The sequence below is a fragment of the Bubalus bubalis genome, chromosome 3 (assembly GCF_019923935.1).
Source record: "Bubalus bubalis isolate 160015118507 breed Murrah chromosome 3, NDDB_SH_1, whole genome shotgun sequence".
In the NCBI taxonomy this organism is placed as follows: Eukaryota; Metazoa; Chordata; class Mammalia; order Artiodactyla; family Bovidae; genus Bubalus; species Bubalus bubalis.
The window spans coordinates 27,933,022-27,955,586 of record NC_059159.1 but is presented as its reverse complement, the minus strand read 5'-3'; the positions used below and the strand labels follow the sequence as shown (position 1 = coordinate 27,955,586).

General features: G+C 44.4%; 1 protein-coding gene across 1 annotated transcript in view; it reads left to right on the top strand.

Annotated features, from left to right (window-relative positions):
• The first annotated feature begins 4,026 nt into the window (after positions 1-4,026).
• Positions 4,027-22,565, top strand: part of DHRS7B (dehydrogenase/reductase 7B) — a 44,553-nt gene continuing 26,014 nt past the window's right edge. The window contains exon 1 of the mRNA XM_006070192.3: positions 4,027-4,141. Coding sequence (XP_006070254.1) covers positions 4,122-4,141 — 20 coding nt within the window. The 5' untranslated portion in view covers positions 4,027-4,121. The remainder of the gene's footprint in view (positions 4,142-22,565) is intronic.

Below are 22,565 nucleotides of genomic sequence, written 5' to 3'. Positions count from 1 at the left end.
ACAACTTAAAAAATTAAGAACAAAACAAAAAAGAAAAATAACAGTGACATCCCATTCCCCAACAATTACCAGGAGGACGGAATCCATTTCACACAGAATCAGAAACCCAGAGGGAGGAAAGGAAATCAGAATTTAAGAGGATTCCAGGCTGCAAGCATTTTCTGGTCCCTCAGTTATGAGGCTTGCCACCCTCACTCTGCATTCAGTAATACACCAGTTAACATTTGGACCCCAAAGTGCCTTACAACCTCAAAATAACTAACTACTGTCCATATTCCCTTTGTAGATTAGTAGTCCTGAGGCAGGAGGCAGATGAACTCCCAGGGTAAAGCAACTGGAGATTCATTCCCTCTGGACTGAAACTCTAAGACAGGAATAGCAGGACAATTAAGGGAGGAGGCTGGGCCATGCCCAGAACTTGTATCTCTCATTACTGAAATCCAGAGACCTCCCCAACTACAAGTGGACAGAAAGCCTCCGGACTACAGGCCAAAGGGGGAGCAATATCAGGGAATACCGAGATATGTTTGTGGTAGGATCCATTTTGGCTAAGAGATATGTGTACTCACATGGAAGGATCCTGAGATATATCAAATACAGACTGTGAACCAGGCAAATCAAAATTATTGGCCAAAGGAAAACTGGAAGAAATGTCCCATATAAGTGACGCAAACTGCCAAGAGGGCACAACTCAGGGATTCTCCTTCTGAGTCTTCCCCTTGCCTATGCACACGTACTGTACTTTTTTCCTCTTAGTAAACACTTTACTTGCTTCACTACTTTCTGTCTTTGTGGAAATTCTTTTCTGCAAAACCAAAGGGCCAGGGCACTTGTCCCTGATCACTGGTCTAGTGGCTAGGATCTGGGGCTTTCACCGACATTACCCAGCCCAATTTCTGGTTGGGAACTCAATCTTCACTCCAAGCCCTTGCAGGCTGAGGCCACCCAAGATCAGTCTTGCTGCTAAGTCACTTCAGTTGTGTCTGACTCTGTGTGACCCCATAGACGGCAGCCCACCAGGCTCCCCCGTCCCTGGAATTCTCCAGGCAAGAACACTGGAGTGGGTTGCCATTTCCTTCTCCAATGCATGAAAGTGAAAAGTGAAAGTGAAGTCGCTCAGTCGTGTCCGACCTTTAGCATGGACTGCAGCCTACCCACTCCAGTACTCTTGCCTGGAAAATCCCATGGACGGAGGAGCCTGATAGGCTGCAGTCCATGGGGTCGCTAAGAGTCGTCATTGCCTTCTCCGAGATCAGTCTTATGATTTCATAAATCAGAACCTGAATTACAAGGGGGGAAATTAAGTATTCATAACCACAAATTTATGATGATGCTTTCAGGTTTCATGTCTTAGGACTTCACTGGTGTTTCAGTGGCTAAGACTCCATGCTCCCAATGCAGGGTGCCTGGGTTCCATCCCTGCTCAGGGAACTAGATCCCACATGCTACAACTAAAGAATCCACATGTTGCAGTGAAGATCTTGTGTGCCACAAGACCCAGTGCAGCCAAATAAATATATTAAAAAATAAAGCTTTATATCATAAACTTTCCTCAATAAAAGGTTATTAATAGGAGGGGGAGAAAGGATAAATAGGCAGAGCACAGAGAAATTTTAAGGCAGTAAAAATACACTATAATCATGGATATACATCATTATACATTTGTCCAAACACTCAGAATATAGAACAAGAGTGGACCCTCAAGTAAAGTGAGCTCTTGGGGTGATTATGATGTGTCAGTGTTGTTTCATCCTTGGTAGAAAGTGTACCATCTGATAAGTGATGTTGATAATGGGGGAGGAAATGAATGTGTGGGTTCCCAGGTGGCTTAGTGGTAAAGAATCCACCTGCCAATGCAGGAGATGGAGGAGATGCGGGTTCGATCCCTGGGTTGGGAAGATCCCCTGGAAGAGGAAATGGCAACCCACTCCATTATTCTTGCCTGGGAAATCCCATGGTCAGAGAAGCCTTGTGGGCTACAGTCCACGGGGTCACAAAGAGTTGACCATGACTGAGCCACTGAGCACGCAATGCATGTGTAGGGGCAGGAAGCGTATGGGAAATCTACCTTCCCAAACTGCAATTTTTAAAAGTCATTAAAAAGGTTTTTAACACTTAATTTGTGCCCAAAAGGGTAAGGTAGAGAAACACAGTTCCTGTCCTCAAGAACCTGCCAGTTGGACTTCCCTGCTGGTCCAATGGTTAAGAATCCACCCACCAACGTGGGAAGGGAAATGGGTTTGATCACTGATCCAGGAAAATTCCACATGCCATGGAGCAACTAAGCCTGTGAGTCACAACTATTGAGCCCAAGGTCTAAAGCCCATGAGCTGCAACTACAGAGCCCATGTGCCTCGACTACTGAAGACCATGTGCCTAAGGCCCGTGCTCCTTATATTCTGCAGTTAGCTGTTACTATCCATAGTTGTATCTTTCACATCTAGGTCTACAATCTGTGGTGCCCTGTACCACGTGCGAGGTCTTGTACCAAGGCCACAGATGCAGAGCTCCATGCCGAGGTCATCTCCGGAACTGACTAAGTCCCACTGTAACTGTTGCCCAGAACCCCCCTAGGCTTTACTGGCCACCTTCCTGACCCCATATTTGGTAAAAATACCCACCCAGGTACTCACTCTATAGTGCCTTAACCAATCACCTAATGCCACCCTTCCAGCAGGAATTTTTCTCTTGAGACTATAAAAATTGGCTACAAACCCATAAAAGGGGTTTCCCAAGCTCAGTGGTAAAGAATCTGTCTACCAATGTAGGAGACGCAGGAGATGCAGGTTCATTCCCTGGGTTGGGAAGATACCTTGGAGGAGGAAAGGGCACCCCACTTCAGTATTCTAGCCTGGAAAATTCCATGGACAGAGAAGGCTGGTGGGCTACAGTCCTTGGGGCCCCCTAGAGTTGGACGCGACTAAGCACTACTAACCCATGAAAAGGGTCTTCTCTCCCAGATCTGTCAGGATGTTGGCCCACTGTTCTAACAGGTCTCCTGCTCTAATAAACTCTATTCTACTCTCATTCTGTCTCATGTCTGGAAATTATTTTCCAACCCTTGCACAGACCATGACACAACCCATTTTGGATTTATTTTCTTGCATGAAGTAGGGGTTACGGTTCATCCCCCAACCCTGACAACCACATTCAACATATCAAGCTCTTTTTCTTGCTAAGAACTTTCCTATTGCATTACTGTGACTCTTTTGTGAGAAAACACGTGACTACATACCCCAGGGTCTGTTTCTGGCCTCTCTCTTCTTTCCCATTGATCTTTTTATTTATCTTTCAGCCAATATGACACGGCTTTAATCACTAAGGGTTTATACTACTTAGCATACATTCTCCGGAGAAGGCAATGGCAACCCACTCCAGTACTCTTGCCTGGGAAATCCCATGGACGGAGGAGCCTGGTAGGCTACAGTCCATGGGGTCACGAAGAATTAGACAGGACTGAGCAACTTCACTTTCACTTTTCATTTTCATGCACTGGAGAAGGAAATGGTAACCCACTCCAGTATGCTTGCCTGGAGAATCCCAGGGACGGGAGCCTGGTGGGCTGCCGTCTATGGGGTCGCATAGAGTCGAACACGACTGACGACTTAGCAGCTTAGCAGCAGCATACATTCTCAAAACTTCCCAGGTGGCGCTAGTGGTAAAGAATACACCTGCCAATGCGGGAGACGCAAGAGAGACGACTCCATCCCTGGGTCGGGAAGATCCCCTGGAGAAGGAACTGGCAACCCGCTGCAGTATTCTTGCCTGGAGAATCCCAAGGACAGAGGAGCCTGGGCGCTCTACAGTCCATAGGGTCGCAAAGAGTCGGACACGAGTAAGCCGACTGAGCACACACATTCCCCAACTCTGTGTTCCCTGCCCTCCCTTCCCCCCACACCAGCAGAGTGCACGAAACTCACACCGTGACTTTCTTAATTTCCCTCCGGAATATGGAAGTAGGGCCTGTACACCAGAGGACAATGTTCAGACCGCCCCCATCCCGCAGCGCCTCCCTGTGGCTTGAGGGGCGCACGCGCAGTCTCACGGCCGTGATTGGACGGAGCCGTACCACCAGGCGAGGGAAAAATACGTCACTGGCGGGCTGTTGGCGTTGATGCGTCATGGTCTCCGCAGCAACCAGGTAGGGCTGCAAGTGGGGGAACTTCGGTGGCTACTGGGGTCCCGCTCTAAACTGAGGCGCGCGGCAGATCCCCGTTCGGGCGCGTCCCGCCCTCTTGAGGGGAACGAAGCGATGTGGAGGCTGAGCGGACCCGGAGGGGCGCCCGCGCCGGAGTTCGGGCTCGGCGGTTTTTTGGTGCAGAGCCTCGCCTTCGCTACTCTCTGAGCCTCGGTTTGAAAGTGAAAGTCACTCAGTCAGAGTCTTTGCGACCCCATGGACTATACAGTCCACGGAATTCTCCAGGCCTGAATACTGGGGTGGGTAGCCTTTCCCTTCTCCAAGGGATCTTCCCAACCCAGGGATCGAACCTCGGTCTCCCGCATTGCAGGCGGCTTCTTTACCACTGAGCCGCAAAGGAGCCTCGATTGGCTTGGCCACAAGTGGGTGTAGGCGGGCGGCTGATCCGGTTACCCAGGTTTCCCCGATTCCGCGCCAGGCATGGCCGGGGCTTGAGGCACATGGCCCGTGCAGAGTTAGGGCAGCAGGTACCCTTGTTCGGAGGCGGAGCGGGGTGGTGCCTGCTGCGCGCCCGCGGGATGGCCACGGCGTCTCTGGCTCTTGCGGCCCTTTCTCTGCAGTCCCCAAGTTGTGCGGCTTGGACTTGTGTTCTGATGTGCAGAATGCCCACCTATGAGTTTGTCGAGAAGCGTGATGAGATTGCACGTGGATGGTACACGATCCAGGAAGTGCTTTTGATATCACCAACCCTTGTGTGTGGAAAACAGAGAAAGTTAGTTTTTAGATTTGAGGAAGGACAGAAACAAAGTTAAATGGGGTGTACTGAGGAAAGTGGAATGCCACAGGAAGGGTGAAGCTGGTGACCCTGGGCTCTAGAACTGGAGGACACCAGACCAAAGGGACATTTTGTCATTAAGGCATGGAGTTTCCTACTAGGAAGGAACGGCAGTTGTCCTAAAGGTGAAAGCCAGTTGTTCCAACTACATGTGGCACAGAACAGGCTCAACAAATGGTACCCATAGAACCCTATTTTTAGTTTGCTTTGCTATAGTGGTTTGAGTTGACAAGTTACTTTTGAAATAACTTTTGACCTTCATATACGCGTGTGTTTAGTGAAAATAATACTTGGTTCTCTTAATGGAATTACCAGGAAGTGCTTTTCACATCTTCCAACCTGTGTGTGGGGAAAACAGAGAAAGTCAGTTGTTAGAAAAGTGGCAGATAGAAAAAAGGATCCTCAACATGGTGATACAGGGATTGCTAAGTCGTGTCCAACTCTTTGTGACCCCATGAAGTGCAACTGGCCAGGCTCCTCTGTCCATGGAATTGCCCAGGCAAGAATACTGGAATGGGTTTCCATTTCCTTCTCCAGGGGTTCTTATGGACACAGGAATAGAACACATTTTGCCTCCTGCATGGCAGGTGGATTCTTTGCCACTGACCACCAGGGAAGCCATGATTTAGGGATAGAATCAGCAAAAATGATCTAATTCTTAAGAAGGATAGGCAGGGAACTAACTTTTTTGAGAGCCCACCAGAATGACTGTGTGGATATCTCTTACTCCTAATGCAGAAGAGTGTAGTGAGTGGCATAACTGTACTCCAGACCGTTTTGGGTGCTTAGAGCACCCACAGCCAATAAATGAGGCTTTTAAAGCTAGGCTTCTGGACTTACCTGGTGGTCCAGTGGTTAAGAATCCACCTGCCAATGTAGGAGACTCGGGTTCAATCCCTGGTCCAGGAAGACTGCACATGCTGCAGAGCATCTAAGTCTGTGAGCCACAATTAAGCCCCTTCGCCACAGCTGCTGAGCCCGAATTCTAGAGCCCATGCACCCCAACTGGAGAAGCCAGCAAAATGAGAAACCCACATACCACAACTAGAGAGTGGCCCCTGCTTGTGGCAACTAGAGAAAGTCTGCACACAGCAACAAAGACCCAGCACAGCCAAAAATAAATAAATAATTAAAAAATAAGACTAGGCTTTTATATAAAACATAATCATTCCAGTATAGGCATTGCTTTTGAAGAGGTCTTTGCTCAAGAATTTGTATTTAAAGGTAATCTGAATTGTTGCCATAATACATCTTACCAGCCAGATGGAGGTTCCCAACTTTTTCCTAAGGTAATGAGGCTTCCATTTTCTCCTCTGGCTTATGTTGGGCGGGAGTGAGATGGAAGGAAGGGGTAGGGTTGTGATTAGGCCTTGGTAAAGGTGACCAGCGACACTGAGTGCTGCTTCTTGCTGGGATTCTCTTGGTGGCATTTTGCTATGCCCTGAAGCAACATGGTGAGATTTCCAGATTAACTGAAGTATATGTCATTCCTAATAGGGCTGCTTTAAAGGAAGGCATCCTAAAAATGGGTATACATGGAATTAGAGGACCATTTAGTTTAATCATTTTTCTTTGCAACATTTGGAGATTCTTTGGGATCATATATTTTATTCTAGTTCAGTTCAGTTGCTCAGTTATGTCCAATTCTTTGCAACCCCATGGACTGCAGCATGCCCGGCTTCTCTGTCTATCACCAACTCTTGGAGCTTACTCAAACTCATGTCCATCGAGTGGGTGATGCCATCCAACCATCTCATCCTCTGTTGTCCCCTTCTCCTCCTGCTATCAATCTCTCCCAGCATCAGGGTCTTTTCCAATAAGTCAGTTCTTCGCATCAGGTGGCCAGAGTTTCAGCTTCAGCATCAGTCCTTCCAATGAATATTCAGGACCGATCTCCTTTAGGGTGGACTGGTTGGATCTCCTTGCAGTCCAAGGGACTCTCAAGAGTTTTCAACACCACAGTTCAAAAGCATCAATTCTTTGGTGCTCAGCTTTCTTTATGGTTCAACTCTTACATCCATACATGACTACTGGAAAAACCATAGTTTGACTAGATGGACCTTTGTTGGCAGAATAATGTTTCTGCTTTTTAATATGCTGTCAGGTTGGTCATAGCTTCTCTTCAGGGAGTAAGCGTCTTTTAATTTCAAGGCTGCAATCACCATCTGCAGTGATTTTGGAGCCCCCCAAAATAAAGTATCACTGTTTCCATTGTTTCCCCATCTATTTCCCATGAAGCAATGGGACCAGATGCCCTATCTTAGTTTCCTGAATGTTGAGTTTTAAGCCAGCTTTTTCACTCTCGTCTTTCACTTTCATCAAGAAGCTCTTTAGTTCTTTGCTTTCTGCTATAAGGGTTGTGTCATCTGCATATCTGAGGTTATTGATATTTCTCCCGGCAATCTTGATTCCAGCTTGTGCTTCATCCAGCCCAGCATTTTGCATGATGTACTCTGCATATAAGTTAAATAAGCAGGGTGACAGTATACAGCCTTGACGTACTCCTTTTCCTATTTGGAACCAGTCTGTTGTTCCATGTTCAGTTCTAACTGTTGCTTCTTGACCTGTATATAGATTTCTCAGGAGGCAGGTCAGGTGGTCTGGTATTCCCATCTCTTGAAGAATTTTCCACAGTTTGTTGTGATCCACACAGTCAGAGGCTTTGGGGTAGTCAATAAAGCAGAAGTAGATGTTTTACTGGAATTTTCTTGCTTTTTTTGAGGATCCAGTGGATGCTAGCAATTTGATTTCTGGTTCCTCTGCCTTTTCTAAATCCAGCTTGAACATCTGGAAGTTCACGGTTCATGTACTGTTGAAGCCTGGCTTGGAGAATTTTAGCATTACTTTGCTGGTGTGTGAGTACAATTGTGCAGTAGTTTGAACATTCTTTGGCATTGCCTTTCTTGAGGATTGGAATGAAATCACCTTTTCTAGTTCTGTGGCCACTGCTGAGTTTTCCAAATTTGCTGGCATATTGAGTGCAGCACTTTAACAGCATCATCTTTATTCCAGTACATTAATTAATAGGGTGGGTGGGGGTTTTTTATTGTAAAAAACACAGACTCTGGGGAAAAAAAAAAACATTTAAACCATTGGCAAGGATCTTTGTTGTGATTTTTTTCTAGGTTGTAGATAGATTAGGGATCTAAGATCATGGCATCTGGTCCCATCACTTCATGGGAAATAGATGGGGAAACAGTGGAAGCAGTGTCAGACTTTATTTTTGGGGGCTCCAAAATCACTGCAGATGGTGATTGCAGCCATGAAATTAAAAGACGCTTACTTCTTGGAAGGAAAGTTATGACCAACCTAGATAGCATATTAAAAAGCAGAGACATTACTTTGCTAACAAAGGTCCGTCTAGTCAAGGCTATGGTTTTTCCAGTGGTCATGTATGGATGTGAGAGTTGGACTGTGAAGAAAGCTGAGCGCTGAAGAATTGATGCTTTTGAACTGTGGTGTTGGAGAAGACTCTTGAGAGTCCCTTGGACTGCAAGGAGATCCAACCAGTCCATTCTGAAGGAGATCAGCCCCGGGATTTCTTTGGAAGGAATGATGCTGAAGCTGAAACTCCAGTACCTTGGCCACCTCATGCGAAGAGTTGACTCATTGGAAAAGACTCTGATGCTGGGAGGGATCGGGGGCAAGAGGAGAAGGGGACGACAAAGGATGAGATGGCTGGATGGCATCACCGACTCTATGGACGTGAGTTTGAGTAAACTCCGGGAGTTGGTGATGGACAGGGAGGCCTGGCGTGCTTCGATTCATGGGGCCGCAAAGAGTCAGACACGATTGAGCGACTGAACTGAGCTGAACTGAACTGAATGTGTGGCATATACCATGCCATGTAGTCAAAAAGAAAGTACGTTTTTAGTTCCGTTTTTACAGATGAAGAAATTGAGACTTGGGGAAGTTAAATGGTGTGTCTAAAAAAGGAAGATCTAAGCGAAGATGGAAACAAAGTTAAATGGGGAGTTCTGGGGGATGTGGAATGCCACAGGAAGGGGGAAGCAGGTGACCCCGGGATGCTGGAGGACACTAGAGCAAAGGGCCATTTTGTCATTAAGGTATGGAGTTTCCTACTAGAAAGGAAGAGCAGTTGTCCTAAAGGCGAAAACCTGTTGTTCTAACTACATGTCCTGGACTGAGGTCAGCACTGCTGGACCAAGGTCCTTTAGGTTTTGAAGCCCAGGTTTGGAATTTCCTTCCCTGAAATAATGGATTCCTCACGTGCTTTGCTTTGAGAGAACCTGATGCTGTGCACAGAGTCCAGGAAGTAAATATGTGATCACCTCACATCCTCCAAGAGGCTTGGTTCTATGCTGTTGCCGTTTAGTTGCTAAGTTGTGTTGGACTCTTTGAGACCCCATGGCCTGTAGTTCGTCAGATAGATCTATTTCATGATTCTTTTAGATGATACATTCCTGTAGTATCATCTAAAAATATTTTTTTATTCTGTAACTTCCCTGGTGGTCCAGTGGCTGACTCTGCACTTCCAGTGCAGGGGGCCCAGGTTCAACCCCTAGTCAGGGAACTAGATCCCACATGCTGCAACTAAGTTCTCACACTGCAACTAAGAATTCTGCTTGCAGCAATGGAAGATCGAAGGTCCTGCGAGCTGCAACTAAGACCTGGTGCAGCCAAATAAATAAAAATAAATAAATATTTTTTAAAGTATTTTTTACTCAGATTTGCAACTATATATTTGCATTAGGGAGCTATAGTTGTGCCTGAGTCTAGAGCATGGAATGTGTCTTCCCTACCACATACACTCCTCTTTTTCTCCATTTTCTAAGAAAATAATATTTACTAGTCACCGAGAGTCTTAGCACTATGCTAAGCGGTTATTGGATTATTGGATTATTCAGTCCCTACAATAATCCTGTAAAGTAGGAATATTTATCTTTATTTATAGTGGAAGAAGTGAACTCAGGGATGGGAAGAAATTCATCTCTGAGGTAGTAAGGGCAGAGTCAGTTTCATGTCACTCCAAAAGCTAGTGCTTATCTGTATATTTCATTCATCCCTTCACTCACAGATATTTAAGGAACAGCTGGTTTGTACCAGCAGTTGCTGTATATTGGGGATACAATGATGTCCAAAGCAAATACACCCCTGTCCTCAAACAGCAACTTGGGTTGAAGTAGCAACTCATCAGCAATGAGTCTAGCGTGGGAGACAGAACGGAAATAGAAAATGATCAACTAAATATTGACGGTGGTGGTGGTACCCACCGTGGGGACAGTAGAGGGGGCTGTGAGGATGTATAATGGGGCCACTAGCAGCAGCTGAGGTGAGGAAGGACAGGGTCAGCTTTCCTGAGCAGGTAGTGTTCAGCTGAGACCTTAAGGACAGACTTGGAGTTCAGTTGAGCAAAGAGTGAAGAGAAGGAGGTCCCACGTGAGACCCCAAGGGTCAGAGGGGCCATGTCTGGTCCTTATGGGCCAGCAGTAGAGAGTGCTTCCAAGGCAGACGCGGATGCAGCTTGGAGCTCATTTGAGCAATGCTGCGCCCCAGGGTGTATTTGTTTCCCTGGTAGCTCAGTTGGTAAAGAATCTGCCTGCAATGCAGGAGACCCTGGTTCGATTCCTGGGTTGGGAAGATCCACTGGAGAAGGGATAGGCTACCCCCTCCAGTATTCTTGGGCTTCCCTTGTGGCTCAGCTGGTAAAGAATCCACCTGCAATGTGGGAGACCTGGGTTTGATTCCTGGGTTGGAAAGATCTGTTGGAGAAGGGAAAGGCTACCCACTCCAGTATTCTGGCCTGGAGTAAACTGTATAGTCCATGGGGTCGCAAAGATTTGGACACAACTGAGCAACTTTCACTTTCATATAATCAACTCCACAGACCGTGTCGGTATTCCAGCTCCTGGTCTCCTTCTTCAGACATGGTTAGGCCTCTGGTTGCCTTGGCTGGGGACGGGTGTCTGGAGGAGCAGAGACCTCAGTGTCGGTAACTTGTGTGGCAGAACCGATAAACAGGTGTTGCCAGTGTTGTATTTCATCCTGTTTGTCTCTGGTTTGCAAAATTATTTAACATTTTTTAGTCTCATGATGGTCCAAGTCCTATGTAAGCTACCTAGGGTACAAACATACATTTATTTGCCTTCCATTTAAGAGGCTACAGTTGTTCTATCAATATTACTCTTCAGATGTGTTTATTTACCACCTGCTGTGTGCTGGGCATTGTGCTAGGGACATAGCATGAGCGAACAGACATGGTCTCTGTCCTCCTGGAGTTTAAGGCCCCACTTGGGGCTGGAGGACAGAGAGGCAGGGGGAGTGAGTCAGGGAGATGGGGCTGGACAGGTAGGCAGGGGTCAGGCCTTGCAGGCCTCACAGGTCGTCACAGTTGTCCAGGGCTTCTGCTCAGAATGGTGGGAGGCCACTGAAGAATCTCAGTCAGGAGAATAGAACCAGCAGGTGTATTTATGAAAGATCACTCTAGCTCCTCCTTTGGTGGAGGTGGAAGTCATGGGTATGAGAGCTATTTAAAAGGTAGGATCAGTGGTAATACGTTCATTCTGGGCTGAGACAGAAGAGGGAAGTTCAGGGCTGATTTGTTTTCTGACCTGTGTGCCTGAGATCAGAACCCAGAGGAAGGACTTAAGTTCAGTGTTGAGTAAGATGTCTTTGCAGTAATCTAGGTGGGGTGTCACACAGCATGTGGAATCTTAGCTCCCCAGCCAGGGATGGAACCTCTACCCACTGCAGTGGAAACGTGAAGTCCTAACCCCTGGACTGCCAGGGAAGTAAGTCCCCACCTTTTCCTTATTGAGAGAGCTGTCAAAGTGGGACCAATGAAGTGGTCTAATGAGAGTACAGTTTTGCTACATTTATGTTGAGGAAAGATAAAAATAAGATCTCCTGCCACCCTGGAAAATACTGTCCACAAATGTGGAGAAGGAAGTGTTCTATTATTGAACAGGCACTAACCGAAAGTGGGATGCAATATAGGTAGTCTGCTAATGAGACTACGAAACAGAAAACAAACTCTTACCATTTATGGACCATTGCATACATAGTCTCAAGGTTAATGATGGTTTGTCTTCTTGTAAAAAGGTGAGACAGCACCATTTCCTGTCTGTGCTTTCATCCTAAATTCACCTGGTGATTGGGGTGGCCGTCTGTGCTATGTTTCGGAAGGAAAAATAAAGCATCCTTAGTTTCTTATTTATTTATTTGGCTGCACTGGGTCTCCATTGCTGTGCATGCGCTTTCTCCAGTTGTGGCGGGCGAGAGCGACTCTCTAGCTGTGGTACGCTGGCTGCAGTAGTTGGGTTCGTGGGCTCTAGAGCACAGGCTTAGCAGTCGTGGCCCATGGGCTCAGTTGCTCCATGGCATGTGGAATCATCCCAGACCAGGGATCAAACCTGTGTCCCCTACACAGGCAGGCGGACTCTTAGCCACTGAACCATGAGGGAAGTTCATTTCTGGAAGAGGCTGAAACTAATTAGGTGAAGTTTGGTCACATGGGCCTCAGCATCAATGACTCCATTTTGAGCATACTTTCTTGTTTTAACACCAGTTCTTCTTTAACACCAGTCTCAAAGCATGAGACCTTTGGTAGGTAATGTTATGATTTTATGCGGAAATAAACCCTCCATTTGTCTGCTCCGCAAGCTTGTAAATATGGGGATGGAAAGTGATACTGAATGGCATTGTAAATTCTGCTCGGAAGCTAAGGAAATTCAGTGGCCTCTCTTTTAGATTCTACCTGAGCTGTCCCTCCCGTCTTCTGAAGTTCAGGGTAACCTGAGACTTGGCTCCTAAACTGCTTACTGGAGGTTCAGATCTGTTGATGGCAGCTGAAGTGATTGAGTATTGCTTACCAGTAGTTTGAATTCATTTGCTGTAATCAGCTCTTTTTTTTTTTTGGCTGAGTCATATTCCAGTTCTCTCATCAGGGACTGAACCTGCACCCCTGCAGTGGAAGTGCAGAGCCCCAACCACGGGACCGCCAGGAAAGTCCTCAATGAATAATTTTTAAATTATGGTAATTTTTTTTCAGACAGTGTTTCTCAAATGGTTACTCTTCAAAAAGTTTGTTTAGAATTTTTTTTTTTAATATAACTTTGTAGGAAAATGTCTGTTATATTCATTGGTGTGTTGCATGTTGTAGAAGGGTCTCAGTTAATGAAAAAAGAGAAGGTTGATTCATTGTTCATTGGTGAATGAAAAGAGATAAGGAAATTTTAACTACAGTTGACCCTTGAATAACATGGGTTTGAACTACAAAATCCATAGGTTTAGAATAGGCAGGTTATTAAACAAACAATCAAAAAAAAAAAAAAACCACCAGTAACTATACCAGTCTCCAAAAGGGAAAATCAGTATCTAGAGTTGCTGCAACGTAGTATCAGAATGACACTGATGTAGTAGTATCAGTTGTAGTATCAATGTAGTATCAGTTGTTCAAAAAAAAGTTATAAGATTGAAAAAAACCAGAAAGTGTGACTTGAACTCAGGGGGTAAAAGCATTCCATGGAAGCTGACCCTGAGTTGGCCCAAATGTTGGACTTAGAGGACAGAGACTCCAAAACAGCTCTTATAAATATGTTCAGATAACTAAAGGAAACCATGTTTAAAGAGTTAAATGGAAATATGATGACATTGATCCTACAAATACATAATCTGAATAAAGAGAGCATATAAAAGAGAGCCAGGTACCAACTCTGGAGCTGAAAGGCACAATAACTGAAATGAAGAATGCTTTAGAGGGACTCAGATGCTTTTGAACTGTGGTGTTGGAGAAGACTCTTGAGAGTCCCTTGGACTGCAAGGAGATCCAACCAGTCCATTCTGAAGGAGATCAGCCCTGGGATTTCTTTGGAAGGAATGATGCTGAAGCTGAAACTCCAGTACCTTGGCCACCTCATGCGAAGAGTTGACTCATTGGAAAAGACTCTGATGCTGGGAGGGATTGGGGGCAGGAGGAGAAGGGGACGACAGAGGATGAGATGGCTGGATGGCATCACTGACTCGATGGACGTGCGTCTCAGTGAACTCCGGGAGTTGGTGATGGACAGGGAGGCCTGGCGTGCTGCGATTCATGGGGTCTCAAAGAGTCGGACACAACTGAGCGACTGATCTGATCTGATCTGAGTAGCAGATTTGAGATGGCAGTCAAACTTGAGAAAGATCAGTAGAAATCATTCAATCTAAAGAGCAGAACAAAGGTGGAAGGCAAATTAAGAGAGCTGCAGATGCCCACAGGATATCAAGGATATCCACAGGATATGTCCACAGGATGTCCACAGGATATCAGGCTTTGGGAGTGCCAGAAGAACAGGAGAGAGAGAATGGGGTAGGAAAAAAGTATTTGAAGAAATAATCTCCTAATATCTCCAAATCTGATGAAAAATGTTGTATTAGTTTCCTATTGTTGCTGTAATAAGTTACCACAAACACAGTAGCTTAAAACCCCACAAAGCTATTCTATTATGGTCTTGGTGGTCAGAAGCCCTAAAATCAAGGTGTCAGCAGGCCATGTTCCTTGTGTAGGCTCTGGAAGACGGTCTGTCCACTGGCCTCCCCCCGTCTCCAGGCCACCGGCATCCGTTGGCCCAGGGCCTCCTCACATCACTTCAACCTCTTGTTGCTCAGCATTTGTCGTATCTACTCTATGACTCAATCGTCCCCCCTCCCTGTGTGAGGACTCCTGTAATTATACTGGGCCAGATATATTCAGGATAATCTCCCCATCTCAAGGTCCTTAATTTCACTACATCTGAAAGTCCCTTTTACCGCATCAGTTGGGTAACATACTCACTGGTTATGGAGGCCCGCATATGGAATCCACCCATCTTTGGGGTGTATTATTCAGGTTACTATACACATTAATATACACATCCAAGAAGCCCACGTTAAATATAAAGACACATATGGATGGAGAGTGAAGGGATTGAGAGAGCCATGCCAGCACTAATGAAATAGGAGTAGCTATATTAATTTTAGAGAAGACTCCTGAGTAAGGACAGTGATCAGGAATAAAGAAGGACGTGGCATAATGATAAAGGGGTCAGTACTCTAAGGTGACATGACATTCATGAATATGTGTGTACCTAACATCAAAGCGTCAAGCTACACGAGGCAAAAACCGATAGGACTCCAAAGAGACATAGATGAATTAGCGTCACTGGAGACCTCAATATACCACTTATTGGAAACGGAAAGATCCAGCAGGCAGAAAAGCAGTAAGGATGTCTTCAAACTCGATAGTACCATCAGTCACCTGAGTATCACTGACATCTGAGTCTGCTTCATCCCACAACAGTACATCATATATTCTTCTGAAGCTGGACCGTGTTCTGGGCCATAAAAACACACCTTAACAGATTTAAAAGAATAGAAAACAGACTGTCTGCTCTGAGACCACAATGGGACTAAAGTAGAAATCAGTAACAGAAAGCTGGAAAATCCCCAAATACTTGCAGATTAAACAGTACATGTCTAAATAACACATGTCAACAAAGAAATCTTTAGAGAAACTTAACAATATTTTGAACTCAGGGAGCTCCCTGGCAGTCCAGTGGTTAGGCCTCGGTGCTTTTACTGCCGTGCCCCAGTTTCAGTCCCTGGTTGGGGAACTAAGATCTCACAGGGCTGCACAGAGTGGTGAAAAAAATTTGGGAGGGGGGAACTAAATAGAGATGAAAACACAGCTTATACACAACGTGGAGGAAGTAGTGAAAGCAGTGCTTAGAACTGTATAGCATTGAATACACGGATTAAACAAGAAGATCTGAATCAGCACTTTAAACTTCCACTTTAGGAAACTAGCAAAAGAGCAAATTAAATCCAAAGTATGCAAAAAAAAAATTATAGAAACTCGAGTGGGCCTGGGACAGTCAGGTGACTCGCTCTGCAGTAACCTGGTCTCCGGTACCATCAAAGGTCCAAATCAAGGCCCACCCACCTTGCTGCCCATGAAGATGCCACTGCCACTTGACATTGGCCAGTTTGTTCCTCTTGATGTTCTATTTGGTGGTATTTTTTAGCTAGCTTTACTTTACCAGGTTGATACTTAGAGTGTAGCTAATTATTCACTTTTCTAACCTAATTTTAGCAAAGTGGAGCATGAAGGAGAAATTATAGAAACGCTTGAAGAGAAACACACAGCAAACTCCCATATACCCACCGGGTGTCAATCCCGGTGTCAAAGGCATCGGCATTTTGTTACACTGGGAGCAAAGAAACTTAGATCTTGCATTTCCTGGTTCATTAGTTTGATTTTAAAATGGTTTTGTTTTCACCTTATTCTGTGGCTAAGCTTATTAATGCTAACATGACCAGAAAAAATTTGTTATTTAACAGTATATATTGACTTTCTGGTTTAAATGCAGTTTAAAAAGATAGCCTTTTTGTTGTTACATACTCTAACAATAAATGTGGTGAAAGCATAAATGACATTTTTGATTTAAGGTTTTGTTTTTTCTTTTAATATAAGCTCTGGACTTTGCCAAGTAATTTTTTCCAAGCCTGAAAAGGCTCTGAGTGAGAAATACGGGGGGAAATCAGCGTGGGGAAAAGTAAAGCTGCCAACAGTGTTTGTTCAGATAAACAGCTTGACTGATGGCCGCTGCGGCCCTGACCTTTGGCGACAGGGCTGTGTCCTTGGTGGCTGATTGGTGGGGTGCTGGAAATAGTGACAGGGCCCAGCAAGGCTATTTTTAAGTGAAAGCTTAGCGCCTGGCTCTGGAAAACCCTCTCTGGTTACTCTGCTTCTTTAGTCCTTCCAGGATGGAGGGTCCTTTCCACATATTTTCTGGCATTAAAGTGAGGATGCTTCAAGTGGAAGCATTATAAAAACTGCCTCAGAGTAAAGGGCCTTTCATAGTTACATTTCACAATTATGTTTTCAGTTCTAAAAATAACTTGGAGTTGGAAATCAGAGTGAACCATCATCCTAAGTAAATTGTCTAAGAGAAAACAGTGGAGCAAGGCAAATCTATCCAAATCCATGAGGAAATTAATGTTAGAATTTTTAAATTATCTGATTTCAGCCATGAACCTACTTGAAATTAGATAGCATTTAATGTTTTATCCTTTATGAGTGACATACTTAAATATGTTTTATTGTAGTAAAATACACATAATTTAAATTTACATCGTTAACCATTTTTAAAGGTATAGTTCAGAGGTGCTAAATATGTTTATAATGAACCGCTATCCCCACCATCTATCTCCAGAATTTTCATCTTGTAAAATGGAAACTTTGTACCCATTAAAACACAGCTCCCCATTTCCTTCCCTGCCCCCAGCACCCGGCAACCCCCAATTTTCTGCCCCTAAGGATTTGATGACTCTAAGTAGCTCATGTAAGTGGACTCATATAGTATTTGCTTTTGTGTCTGGCTTATTGTACTTAGCATAAACGTCTATAAGGTTCATCCGTGTTGTAGCATGTGTCAGAATTTGCTTCCTTTTCAAGCTGAATTGTGTGTATATATCCGGTTGTGTTCACCTATCATGTTGCTTGGGTGGTCTGTGTTTTCTCTGTTGTGCATAATGCTGCTGTGAACATGGGGGCACAGGTATTTTTTCAAGACCCTGCTTTCAGTTCTTTTGCACGTGTATCCAGCAGTAGAATTGCTGGATCATATGATAATTCTATTTTTAATTGTTTTGAGGACGCTCCATAGTGTTTTTTTTTTCAGTGGCAATACCATTTTACATTCTCACCCACGGTGCATAAGGTTCTAATTTCTCCATATCCTCCCACTTTGCACTTTTTGGTTTTCTGAAAGAAGTCATTCTAATGGGTGTGAGGTTGTATCTCATTGTATTCATAGTTATTATTTGCATTTTACTAATGACTAGTGATATTAAACATCTTTTCGTATACTTACTGGCTGTTTTTATATCTTCTTTAGAGAAATGTCTATTCAAGTCCTTTGCCCATTTTTGAATCAGGTTGTTTTGTTTCAAAGTTTAGGAGTTCCCCATATTAGATATTTGCTGTCTTATCAGATATATGGTTTGAAAATATTTTCTGCCACCCTGTGGGTTACCTTTTTACTCTGTGAATAGTGTCTTTTAATGCACAACACATACATTTTCATGAACCAGTGTATCTAGTTTTTCTTTTGTTACCTCTGCCTTTGGAGTCTTATCCAGGAAATCATTACCAAGTGCAATGTAAAATCAGCTTTTGCCTGTTTTCTTCTAAGAAATATGCTTTAGGTCTTACATTGAGGTCTCTGATCCATCTTGAGTTTATTTTTGTACAAGGGTCCAAATTTGAACTTTTGCATGTGGATATACAGGGTTTTTTTTTTTTTTTAATTTAATTTTTTGTTTTTGGCTGTGCCACACAGCATGAAGAGGGCATGAGATTGAGCTTTGCTGCCTGCAGTAGAAGCATGAGGTCTTAAACCACTGGACCACCAGGGAAGTCCTTGGATATCCAGTTTTCTCAGCGTCATTTGCTTAAAAGACTGTCCTTTTCCCATTGAATTGTCATGACATCCCTATCAAAAATTATTTGCCCGTATATGCGAAGGTTTATTTCTGGGCTCTCTATTCCATTGGTCTATGTCTGTCTTTGTGCCAACACACTGCTTTGATTACTCTAGCTCTGTACTAAGTTTTGATACTAGAAAGTGGTTCTTCCAGCTTTTTTGCTCTTTTCCAAGATTCTTTTGACTGTTCGGTTCCTTTGAGACTCCATGTGAATTCTGGGATGAGTTCTTCTTTTTCTGCAAAAGACACAGTAGGGATTTTGATAGGGACTGAATTGAATCTGCAGATTGTTTTGATTAGGATTGACATTTTAATAGTAATAAGCGCTCCACTTCATGCACATGGGATATGTTTCCATTTACTTCTGTCTTGTCTAATTTCTTCCAGCAATATATTATAGTTTTCATTGTATAAGTCTTCACCTCCCTGATGTGTTCTTAAGTATTTCATTCTTTTAGTTGTTATAGTAAGTGAAATTGTTTTTGTGAATTTTTTCAGACTGTTCATTTTTCATGTATACAAATACAACTGATTTTGTGTGTGTGTGTTGGCTTTGTGTCCTGCTGCTGAATTGATTTATTCTAACACATTTTATTTTACTTAAAATTTTTATGGATTTATTTGGCTGCACCAGTTGTGGCATGCGGGATCTTTAGTTGTGGCAATGTTGTAGCCACGGGTTCTGGGAAACAAACTCACTCAGGAGGACAATGCAGATAGTGGAAGGCAGTTTATTACACTGGTGGGCCCAAGGCAGAGTCTTCTCTTAGCCAAGGACCCCAACCAGTTTTTGTGAAAACCTTATATACCCTAAGTGTACATGCTCAAACCCACCTCCCCAAATTCTCTGAAACTAGTCTGAACAAAGGAAAAGAAAGATAAAATCAAAGTTAACCCGTTATTCGTATGCCTTAAACCTGTGATTCATATGCCTTAAGCCTAGGTAGTTAACAGTGGACAATTATCAATAGGCCTGTGGTCATACCCCAATAAGCATAATAGAATCTATGATTCTATTTGGTTACACAGATAATTAGGGTATTCTTTTAGGCGATGGAGAGTCTAGGTACAAGCCCTGGGGCTCTTCCATTGGGGAGGGGGGTCTGGTTTTCCAGTTGGTATGTCGTTTCCATAGATATCGGGCATGGAGCTCAAAGTCCACAGTCTGGCCCAAGATGGAGTCCTGCTTTCAAGATAGAGCCTGTTCTGTCTGTTTCCTCCTTCAGCAAGTGGGACTTTTTAGTTGCAACATGTAGGAAGATGACGCAGTAGAAGGACGTGCACTCCTCTTCTCCTGCGAAAACTCAAAATTACGACTCACTGCTGAACACCCATCGACAGGAAAATGTTGGATTCCACCAAAAAAAGATATTTCTCATCCACGGGCAAAGGAGAAGCCCCAACAAGGAGTAGGAGGAGTGAAATCACATTTAGAATCAAACCCCATACTCGCCAGAGGTGTTTGGAGGTCTCAAACAAAAAACCTTGTGTGCACCAGGACCCAGAGACCCCACAGAGACTGAGCCAGACCTGCCTCTGAGCGTCTTCTGAGGAGGCATGGGTCAGCAGTGGCCTGTCGCGGGGACAGGGGCTCTGGCTGCAGTAGACCTGGGAGGCACTGCATGTGACATAAATCCTTTTGGAGGAGGTGGCCATTAGCCGCACCATAGAGCCACTGAGCAGATGACCCACAAACTGGAGAACAATTATATGAAAGAAGTTCTTGCACTGTTGTGAAAGTTCTAGGACACACAACAGATTCCCCAGTCTATGGATCGGGCAAAGGGACTGAGTACCCCCAAGGAATTTGACTTTGGAGGCAGTGGGATTTGATGACAGAACTTTCACAGGACTGGGGAAACAGACTCTTGGAGGGCACAAACAAAACCTTGTGTGCACCAGGACCCAGGAGAAAGGAGCAGTGACCCACAAGAGACTGAGCCAGACTTGCCGTGAGCATCCAGGAGTCTCCAGCAGAGGCGTGGGTCAGCAGTGGCCTGCCACGGGGTCGGGGCACTGGCTACAACAGTGCTGGCAGAAGCCCTTTGACCCCTACCATGCTTGGCCTCAGGCCAAACCACAGGAAAGGCACACAGCCCTCCCAGCAACAGGAAATGGATTAAAGATTTACCGAGCATGGCCCCACCCATCACAACAAGACCCAGATTCCCCCACAGCTAGTCTCTCCCATCAGGAAGCTTCCACAAGCCTCTTATCCTTAACCGTCAGAGGGCAGACAGAATGAAAACCATAATCACAGAAAACTAACCAGACTCATCACATGGACCACAGCCTTGTCTAACTCGATGAAACTAGGAGCCGTGCCCTGTAGGGCCACCCAAGACAGATGGGTCATGGTGGAGAGTTCTGACAAAACGTGGTCCACTGGAGAAGGGAATGACAAACCACTTCAGCATTCTTGCCTTGAGAACCCCATGAACAGTATGAAAAGGCAAAAAGATGACACTGAAAGATGACCTCCCCAGGTTGGTAGGTGCTCAGTATGCTACTGGAAAAAAGTGGAGAAATAGCTCCAGAAGAAATGAAGAGGCTGAGCCAAAGTGTAAACAAGGCCCAGTTGTGGATGTATCTGGTGGTGAAAGTAAAGTCTGATGCTGTAAAGAACAATATTGCATAGGAACCTGGAATGTTAGGTCCATGAATCAAGGTAAATTGGAAGTCACACGGGAGATGGCAAGAGTAAACATCAACATTTTAGGAATCAGTGAACTAGAATGGACTGGAATGGGTGAATTAAATTCAGATGACCATTATATCTACTACTGTGGGCAAGAATCCCTTAGAAGAAATGGAGTAGCCCTCATAGTCAACAAGAGAGTCTGAAATGCAGTACTTGGGTGCAGTCTCAAAAATGACAGAATGATCCCTGTTCATTTCCAAGACAAACCATTCAATATCACAGTAATCCAAGTCTATGCCCCAACCACTGATGCTGAAGAAGCTGAAGTTGAATGGTTCTATGATGACCTACAAGACCTTCTAGAACTCACACCAAAAGCAGGAAGTTAAGAGATACCTGGAGTAACAGGCAAGTTTGGCCTTGGAGTACAATATGAAGCAGGGCAAGTCTAACAGTTTTGCCAAGAGGATGCACTGATCATAGCAAACACCCTCTTCCAACAACACAAGAGATGACTCTACATGTGGACAATACTTTGGCCACCTGATGTGAAGAACTGACTCATTGGAAAAGATCCTGATGCTGGGAAAGATTGAAGGCAGGAGGAGAAGGGGACGACAGAGGATGAGATGGTTGGATGGCATCACCAACTCAATGGACATGAGTTTGAGTAAGCTCCGGGAGTTGGTGAGGGACAGGGAAGCCTGGCGTGCTACAGTCCATATGGTCACAGAGTCAGACACAACTGAGCGAGTGAACTGATGTAGGATCTAGCTCCCTGAACAGGAGTCCCTGTTCAGGAATCCAGGCTCCCTGCATTGGGAGCATGGAGTCTTAGCCACTGGACCACCAGGGAAGCCTAACACATTTTAAAACACATTTTGTGTGTGTGTGTGTGTTATAATCCTTAGGATTTTCCACAAACAAGATCATATCATCTGCAAACAAATAATTTTACTTCATCCTTTCCAGTTTAGATGTCTTTTCTTTCTTTCTCCTGGCTAATTGCTCTGGCTAGAATTTTCAGTCTGTGTTGAGTAGAGGTGGTGAAAGTCAGCATCCTTGCTTTGTTCCTGATCTTAGAAGAGAAGCTTTCATTCTTTTATCATTGTCTGATGTTTGATGGAGGTTTATTAGTATATGACTCTTAATTGTGTTGAGTAGTTTCCTTCTATTCCTATTTGTTGAGTGCTTGTATCATGAAACAGTGTTAAATTTTATCAGATGCTTATTTCTTAATCAGATGCTTTTTCTGCATCGATTGAGACAGTCATATGTTTTTATTTCCTTCAGTTGATGTGGTGTATTACATTGCTTACCTTCATATGTTGAGCCAATCTTGCATCCCAGGAACAAACCCCACATGGTTGGGATGTATAATCCTTTTACTATACTGCTAAATTCGGTTTGTTAGGTTTTTTTTGTTGAGGATTTTTGTGTCACTGTTCAAAAGGGATACTGGTCTGTAGTTTTCTTACAGTGTTTTT